This window comes from Electrona antarctica (assembly GCF_951216825.1).
Source record: "Electrona antarctica genome assembly, chromosome: 10".
NCBI classification, from domain to species: Eukaryota; Metazoa; Chordata; class Actinopteri; order Myctophiformes; family Myctophidae; genus Electrona; species Electrona antarctica.
The window spans coordinates 21,591,041-21,600,033 of record NC_136791.1 but is presented as its reverse complement, the minus strand read 5'-3'; the positions used below and the strand labels follow the sequence as shown (position 1 = coordinate 21,600,033).

The window sequence follows — 8,993 nt, the reverse complement described above, 5'->3', positions numbered from 1 at the left end:
ATGTATTTATTCTGCAAGGAAGGCACCCAGCAGGGATATTATATTAAAACAAACAAAAGCACGTTCGGACAGAAGAATCCATTCCGCGTTTTCCCCACGACTCTTCACTCTCGAGCCCTCGCCAAAAATAACAGATCTACAAGCTCACAACGGGTCGCGAAGCGACGCGCTGTGAGCTTGTATATCTGTTCTTCAATGGCAACGCGAGTGACTGGAGAGAGAGAGAGAGAGAGAGAGAGAGAGAGAGAGAGAGAGACCTCGGGGTTGCGTCTGGTGTGTATGTGTGTGTGTGTGTGTGTGTGTAAAGGGCGAATGGTGGGCAGCCCCGGATGGAACTGACATAAGAGAGAGAGAGAGAGAGAGAGAGAGACCTCGGGGTTGCGTCTGGTGTGTGTGTGTGTGTGTTAAGGGCGAATGGTGGGCAGCCCCGGATGGAACTGACATAAGAGAGAGAGGATTTACATTCTGCAACGAACGGGGTTGTGCGTATACGCGCGCGTGCGCGTGTGTGTGTGTTGTAACATTGTAACTACTATACTCGTGGTGGTGACGGTGGCGCGTGTCCACTGTCCACTCCACATTGATTATATAGCTACATTGTAGCCAATAAATATCCTCCCCGGACGGACGGTGTTCTCTCTCCTTGATACATTTTGTAGCCGTCGTCGGTCAGTTTATATTGGCGTCAATGTGTCCGTGGTGGTTCCTCCATGATTCGTGCACCGGCGGCGGGGTGGACCGACGACAGCACTAGGGTCGCAGCCGGCGGTGGTGCGTCGTTCAGCGGGGAGGAGAGGAGAGGAGAGACGGCGGCGGCGTCGAGGCAGCACGGTGCTGGTGTTGGTGCACGCTCCGTGCGCGTCTGCTCTGCACTGCATGGAAGAAGAAGGAGTATTCTTAGCTAGCCTGCTTCAACTGTCTGTCTTCTTGTGGTATGTCAAGTATTCGTTGGGCTAAAGCCTTCCCTTCGTTGCCTTTTTTTTAAAAGGGGGGAAAAAGCCCCCCAATGTGTTTTAAATAGGCCGAAAGTGGAACGCTTTAAAAAATATATAATATAAACAAGGGGAAACATTCTGTTCTGTTTCAGTCGGTCGACGTGTGTGGGTTTTTTTTCGGACATTTGAGTGATATTATTTATTATCGGTTGTGATATTCAGTCGTCGACGACGACGCGGCCGGTCAAGTGCAAAAAAGTAATAAACTACTAGGGCATTTAAACACAGAAAAACATGGTAGTAAAGACAGCTCTTCCGCCAGTCAGGAGCCAAAACAGGATCTGACTATAGCTTCCACTACAGACCACAGAGAGACAGACCACTTTCTGAATGTGCTTGTGTGCCCTTTAACTGTGAAGCCACGCTACAAGTATATATATATATATATATATATATATATATATATATATATATAGCTTTAAAATGCTTCCATTTACTTCTGAAAGGCATACGTGTAGGCTATATATCATTGTGCCCTATAGCTTTTAAATGCTTGCATGTACTTCTGAAAGGCATTACATTGTATATATGTGTGTATTGGCTATATATTCTATGGGTCTTTGAAATGCTTACTTTTTCCACTTATTCAAGCCTGCAGCATTATCACATTGTATGCAAAATGGTGTTACATGCCAATATGAACATTTTGTCGGTGTGTTAGTGACACATGCATGGGCTTTAAATCACATGTAGGAATGTAATAACACAAGTGATGAGTTCATTACAGGGATTGTCTTTTCAGCTCTTTTATAAAACAACCTTTTAATTGGTGGCCATAATGACAGATTATAGGTTTCTCTTATTGTGTGATTGCATGCTATTTTGTGGCGGCGGCGGGGGAAAAAAACCCAACATCAAACATTCTTCTGGTATTGTTTTGTTCTTCTCATCATAATGTTATCTCTCTTCTCTTCAAGGTCGTGCGCTCGCTCAGCTGCTGTTTTGAAAATGGGACGGTTATTATTATTATAACCGCGTGAACCGTGAAGTGTTCTCGTCATCATCATCCTCGGCGCTGCTGAGATTGAAGCGAACAACACAGAGGCAGATTTAAAAAGTAATAACAACAAGAAGTCCAGGAGGTTGTTGCTGCTAAGAGTCACAGACCGGCGTGTTCTCCAGACCAGAGGGCTCCCATGCTGGCTTCCACTACAACACCACCTCCTCCTCCTCCTCGACCACACCTCCTGAGTCATGCCTGTCACTTCCAAAGCCACTGGCAGACAGTAAGCCACACACAGTCACAGTTATTATTATTATAATTAGCCTATTATTACGTAATCCGCAAATCGTTTGACGAGATGATCGCAAATTGTTTAATCGCGGGGGGCGGCAGTAGCCTCGGAAACTCAGGAGTTATTATTTCTAGAAAAAAAGTCTGGGGCCGAGTCCACTTCAATTCGGCATACAGTATAGCGCAAATGTCGCTCACTCTCTGCTGATTTCTGATCGTCTGCACCTTTGATAAATTGACGCACACACGTACACACACACACTCCTCTCTCTCTCTCTGTCGCTCTAATTAATTTGTCTCATGTCATGCAGCTGCGTGTAGTTTCTCCCGGCGGATCCTGCCGGGAGCTGCCTATGCCATAGAAAGCATAGGTGAGTTCCAGTCTAGGGCGGCAGTGGCTATTACCACTATTGTTGTATGGCATAAGTGTTTTATAAAAATCGGATTGGGAAAAATCGGTATCGGCAGATATTCAAAATCAAATGATCGGAATCGGATCAGGAGCAAAAAAACATTTTTGAAATGTCAATGGGGAAAATTAATGGGGAATTATCTTCCGGTCCTGTCGCCATCATGAAAGGGGACGGGACTGCGACGCTCTATAAGCCCTGCGGGATTCCGTTCAACCACTACATAGGTTTTACATTGTTACCATCAGAAATGCCATTTTTGCTCATACGTTCCAATGTTCGATGGCAAAAAGACACACAATTAAATCATGAATCGCACAAAATCATCAACTTAAACATTCCGTGTTCTGTCTGGTAACAGGCCTGGAAGACGAAAGCCGCCACCTGCCCAGAGAAGAAGCACCAGGCACACGTCCTCCATCGGCGGTAAGCCCAGAGGGAGAGCCGTCACCAGGCTGCAAACAGCACCCGCCGAACCCAAACCCACCACCAGGCTCCAGGCAGCACCCGCCACCAGGCTGCAAACGGCACCCGCCGAACCCAAACCCGCCACCAGGCTTCAAACAGCACCCACACCCACCGAGCCCAAACGGTCCACCACCAGGCTCCAGAGAGCACCCACACCCGCCGAGCCCAAACGGTCCACCACCAGATCCCAGGCCAAGGTCATTATGGTTTTGCCATTGTCTTGTCATTAGTTTATATTGTTTCTTTCTTAGTTTTCAAAGTTAGGTAAGGTTTGCTTGGGCTTAAAACTGACTGTAGCTTAACATTTTGCAAGATGAGATTTCATATTCACCCAACATATAGACGCCTTAACAGACGACGCCACACTGATAAGAAACAGCATGCGTGCGCACACCGGCAGCAGAAGAACCCTTCATCTCATAAGATGCAATGGAAAAGTTCTAACTGCACTCACGTGTAAAAAATGCCCCATCAAACTTTCAGATGCTGTTTTTCTCCCAGTGTGGAGGAAGAATGATTAGGATTTTTATTGTATTCTCTCACTCTTGAAATATATAATCCATTGGTTTCTGTTGTGTGTGAACAATAATAGCAATTCAAAACAGTTGTCCTCAAAACCACACCTCCAGTCGCTGTCATAAGAACGCGAGGTGCGCTCATGATGAACACGGCAGCAGAGCCTGTTTGTCCATGGCTGCACGCGCACCTGCAGCCCATCAAGTATAATTTATGCTTCATCCCGCGATGGTGTCGCACACGCAGACCTCTACACTCACAATAGTCGCATCCGTGATGCGATGTGAGCTTGTATATCAGATGTTCTCTGTGCGCAACACTGTTGCGCTTTGAAGTATAAATGTCTCCCAGGGTGCATCTCACTAGCCAACACACAAGAGGAGGTTGAATGGACTGAAACCAGCGCTCCCCAAAACAACAGGTTTGGAGATCTGTTGGGTATTGATTACATGAAACAGTCACCCGTGCGCCCAGTCCCAATGTTTGTAAACAAATAATTGGTCTATTAGGCTTCCATTATGAAATATTGACAAAGACTAACACGAAGTACATTTTTGTCAATTCTAGTTGTGATATGAAAGCAGGGAATCATAGCTTCAAGATATGGCTTATAGAGTAATGTCTTACAGAAAACAGCGAGTTGAGAAAACAGGCTTCAAAGTTTTACTTCTGTGGTCTCTAACATTACACCTAGCTACACGTTTAAGCATATACCGTATTTCATATTTACATGTCGATTTCAGCTCTGACATTTATTTCAGACATGCTCTAGTATGTGAAGAGTCTGTCTCTCATTTTGGATAAAAAAAACATGACTGTCTCTGTTTAAAAAAGAGTCCCATTTCGCTAGAGCTTCAGTTAACGTCGATGCTAACCCTGCGGTCGCTCCCCGTCATGCAGCCCCCGGCCGCCCGCAGCCCACGTGGAACGAGGAGCAGCGTGAGCCAGGGAGCGCGGAGGTCGCCCGCTCGGGTCAGCCAACAGCACGCTCCCAAGGGCGCGGGATCCCACAGGCCCAGGAGGCTGCGCAAGCCGCCCAACGTCTACGGCGAATATGAAGAACCCCCAGGGAGCAGGAAGCCTGGCACACCCCGCCAGCAAGCTCCGAAACCTAACAGGGGACCACAGAGGAAGAGCGCCAGCAGGGGGAAGGCGGGGAGAGGTGCGGCGCCTTGCCAAGACGGGTAGGGATCGGTCACATTTTGAGATATTTGAGATAATGGCATTTATTTAGCATGATCATCAGACTCCTTCCCATACACCTGTGTGAAAAATGCTGAAAAAAGCCGGTCTACAAGAGAAATAGCGCAAACAGCCGATCTACAAGCTCACAGTGTCTCGGGATATGACGCATTGTGGGCTTGTAGATTGCCCTTTTCTTCTTTAAAAAAAAAAAGTATATAGTTATTAAATGCAGTTTTGACCATAGTACATTATTGTTTTCATGATTGATTGGTAGCAGTCATATTGTCATAACATTTCATTTCTTGACAGCTCTAAAGACCAGAACGCAAGACGGGAGCCCGAAAAACCAGACGGTGGTGATGGCGATCCAGCTCCTAACGAGGGAGGGGAGGAGCCGGACGTCCCTAACAGCGAGGAGGCCGCCCCCGTTGCTCTGGAAACGGATGTCGTCGGCGCAGCGACTGAAGTCAAAGAGCGGGAAGTGGAAGTCCGGGCGCCCGGGAGGAGCCACGCTGAAGTGGAAGCTCCTCCCCCTCTCTGCGAAGTCGTACGGGAAGAGTCCTCCGCGCACCGCGGCTGTGATGGCGCTATTAACCCCTCCCAGCGTTGTGATGTCGTCGATCCGAGCTCTGTGATCGGAAGACCCGAAAGTCATGGGGAAAACCACAGTTCTGCTGAACCCCGAAATGACCCCAGTCAGGCTGGTGAACCCCGAAAAGACCCCAAAGCCCGAAATGACCCCAGTCTCCCCGGTGAAGCCCGAAATTACCCCAGTCTCCCCGGTGAAGCCCGAAATGACCCCAGTCTCCCCGGTGAAGCCCGAAATGACCCCAGTCTCCGCGGTGAAGCCCGAAATGACCCCAGTCTCCCTGGTGAAGCCCGAAATGACCCCAGTCTCCCCGGTGAAGCCCTAAATGACCCCAGTCTCCCCGGTGAAGCCCGAAATGACCCCAGTCTCTGTGGTGAGGAGAGCGAGAATGCGAGTGTTCCGGCACGTGTCAGGATGGAAGAAAGAGTGAGCGTTATCCACGAGGTGACCAGGGAAGATGAGACTCACCAGTGTAACAACACCCGGTTTGATTCCCGGGTGGTACACCACCAGCACGGCAAGGAAGACAGTTCACGGTCGGCGAGAGGAGGAGGAGGAGGCGAAAGGTAAGCCTGGCAACGTCGTTTACATCATCGCACCATCGCAATTATTCGAGGTGATCGCAATTGTTGTTCATATTCACGAGAATTGTTTGCATTTATCTGTGATGCGTTGTGTAAGCTTGTAGAAAACCTTAGAAAATGTAAGATTATTAAACGCATTGGCCTGTTTTGTCTATAGTTTATTTTGTTATTTTCCGCCCTGTGCAAGTTTCGCCTACAAAGCCTAAAAGGCCAAAACAGAAATGTAATCTTAGTCACGGGGCAACTGTCTTTCGACTGTTCTTGGAGCCTTGGCCGTTCGGGCAACTTTACAATTTGTATTTATATATTCTAATGTTCAATGCCAAACTAAAAACACAATGAAAATCGTTTAATCGCAATCCATTTGTATGACTATTAATCGTCGACCAAAATGTGTCCTGATGGTGACAGCCCTGGCGAGAGCCTACGCAGCGGAGAGACGGCAGAGAAGGAGGAGGAGGTGGTGTGTGAGCCCCAGAAAGAGGAGAGAGAGAAGGGTGTTTGTGTTTACATCAGTCCTGCTGACTCCCAGCCTCACATGCCTCATCGTCACTCCACTGACAGACTCATCCCATTGACTCAGGTCAGCTCACTTTGTTTCTTTTCTTCATTTAAAGTAGGCGATTATTTATGCCTCTTTTTCTTCACCCGTTTAGTCGTTTTGCTAGTTGATTCCTCCCCACACACATTGTGTTGTCACTGTGCTGTTGTTGTACCCTGCTGGCTCACCTGCTAGTTCAGCAGCTGTCCTGCGTCCGTGCAGTGACAAAAACCACTCTCTCCACCCAGAACATGGGCCTGTTGTGTTCGTATAGAGTAGACGCTCTACAGAGCCAGATGCAATGCGGCAAAGTCACGGTGGTGGGCACGTTACTTTAGGTACCACTGTGCCACTCAAGTGCCTCACAAATCAGTTTCATATCTCTCTTAAAAATCCATAAAAAAGATATTTTTTAAATCTCTCTAAAGGCCAATTTATGCTTTGAACGATAAGTGCCGACTAAAGTGACGTCCAAACGACAAAACATTAAAATAAATGCTGACGAATAACGACGTAATGGAAAAATGAAAGTTCACATTGGTTGGGAAGATGCAGGTGACTACATCCTACTACATCCTTGGCAACGCTGTCGTGTTGTGAGGTAATATGAATGCTCAAAACCCACGTGACACACATGTTCGGCACTTGTTGCTCAAAGTAGTGCTGCACGATTAATCGGAAAAAGATCGCGATCTATATTCAGACAACTATGTGATCTCATTTCTAAATTTGAGCAAGATGTTGTCTGTTTAAAGCCACAGTAGTCGGCTAGTAATGTTCAGCAACTACAGACTAAAGACAATACATATTTGCATGGAAAAAAATAGAATCTTGTGAGAATCATGATCTCAATTCTTGTGGAGGAAAATGGAGATTCACATTTGAGCAAGAATCGTGCAGCACTAGCTCCAAAAATATATGGGCCTTCAGGCAGCATCTTTTTGGTGCATCTATTTGTAACTCATGTCAAGCGGTTATCAGTGTTGATTTTGACAGCAAATTTAGATTTTAGTTTTAGTCATAGTCTTTTGAATAGTTTTCATTTAGTTTTACTAGTGACATTTTAGTCACCTGGAATGTTTTAGTGTTAGTCTAGTTTTAGTCGACTAAATATCACAAGACTTTTGTCGACTAAATCTACAGTTGATTTAGTCGACTAAATGTATTTTGGCGGGCCTTGATGCCGTCGTAATGGCTATCTTTACACGTGCTGAAAATCTACAAGCTCACAACACGTCGCAGTGCGACGCGTTGTGAGCTTGTAGATCGGCAATTTTCAGCATGCAAGATGCAACCAAGTGTACATTTTAGTCTAGTTTTTATTTGTTGACGAAATTGTCAAATTATATTTAGTCTTAGTTATAGTCATCATAGCTTAGTTTTTAATTTAGTTTCCATTTAGTTTTCGTCAGTGAAAAATGGTAGTCGACGAACATTTTTCCTCATAGTATTAGTCGACGAAATCAACACTGATTGTTATTTGTTTCGTGGTCTTGCAGGCAGAGTCGGTGCTCTCCACCACAGCTACCTCAAAGCCCACCCTCAAAGCCCCGTCGTCGTCATCCCTCTCGGAGCGGCCCGCTCCCCCGCAGGCTCCGAGCCGGGGCGCCGGTCACCACATCCGGCTCATCGCCCACGGTGCTAAACTCCGTTACCCAGCGTCCTCCTTCTCCTCCTCCGGAGCAGCTCTCCCCGAGTCGAGGCAGACGTGGCGGACCGACCCCGCGACCCCCCCGGACCCTCTTGCTGCCAGCCGCGGTGGGCACCGCTCACTCCTGCAACCCGAGCCTCCTCCTCCCCGCCGTGACTACTACGGACAAGCCCCGTCACTGGTAGGCTCTGTCACAACTGTTACATCATCGCCTCATCGGATTTATTTGAACTATTTGCAATTATTTTAGCAATTAATTGTATGCCAACTAATGGTCAACTTAAACTCTCATGATTGTTCCAGGCCTACCCTCCGGTGAGGACTCACGCCAAAGACATGTCATCACACGTGGAGCCATACAGCCGGGAGGACGACAGACCTCCACTCTCACTCCGTCAGTCCAGCGCCGATCTGTTCCTCACAGCTGCGTTGAAGCCAATGCCCCGAAACGGCAGGCTGCTGCTGGGAACGTCGGGACCGGACACAGGCTGCATGCGTGGCACCTCCTCCTCCTCATCCTCCTCCTCTTCCTCTTCCTCTTCCTCTTCCTCCACCTCCTCCTCCTCCTCCACCCCCACCCTCCAGGAGACCATCCTCTCCCTCTCCTTCTCCTGCAGCTCCGACAGCACCGGCTCCTCCCTCTCTCTGGACACGGAGGAGGAGTTGGAGGAGGGTGGCGGGTGGCGGGCTGGGGGTCCGGAGGGGGAGGGGGCGGCCGCCAGGAAGAGGCAGCTGCCCCCCCAGAGGAGGGAGCGGAGGAGGAAGCGGCGGCGAGGGGGCTGCGGGGCGTGCGAGCCATGCCGCCGCCAGAACAACTGCG

At 48.3% G+C, this 8,993-nt stretch overlaps 1 protein-coding gene across 1 annotated transcript in view; it reads left to right on the top strand.

Annotated features, from left to right (window-relative positions):
* Positions 1 to 451: 451 nt before the first annotated feature.
* Positions 452 to 8,993, top strand: part of LOC306931433 (uncharacterized protein) — a gene marked incomplete at its 3' end in the record, with an annotated part of 26,929 nt that continues 18,387 nt past the window's right edge. The window contains exons 1-8 of the mRNA XM_079512834.1: positions 452 to 932; positions 1,913 to 2,221; positions 3,001 to 3,304; positions 4,524 to 4,807; positions 5,118 to 5,963; positions 6,393 to 6,564; positions 8,022 to 8,354; positions 8,477 to 8,993. The exon at positions 8,477 to 8,993 is cut by the window's right edge and continues 122 nt beyond it. Of these exons, the coding sequence (XP_079368960.1) occupies positions 2,190 to 2,221; positions 3,001 to 3,304; positions 4,524 to 4,807; positions 5,118 to 5,963; positions 6,393 to 6,564; positions 8,022 to 8,354; positions 8,477 to 8,993 (2,488 nt within the window). The 5' untranslated portion in view covers positions 452 to 932; positions 1,913 to 2,189. The remainder of the gene's footprint in view (positions 933 to 1,912; positions 2,222 to 3,000; positions 3,305 to 4,523; positions 4,808 to 5,117; positions 5,964 to 6,392; positions 6,565 to 8,021; positions 8,355 to 8,476) is intronic.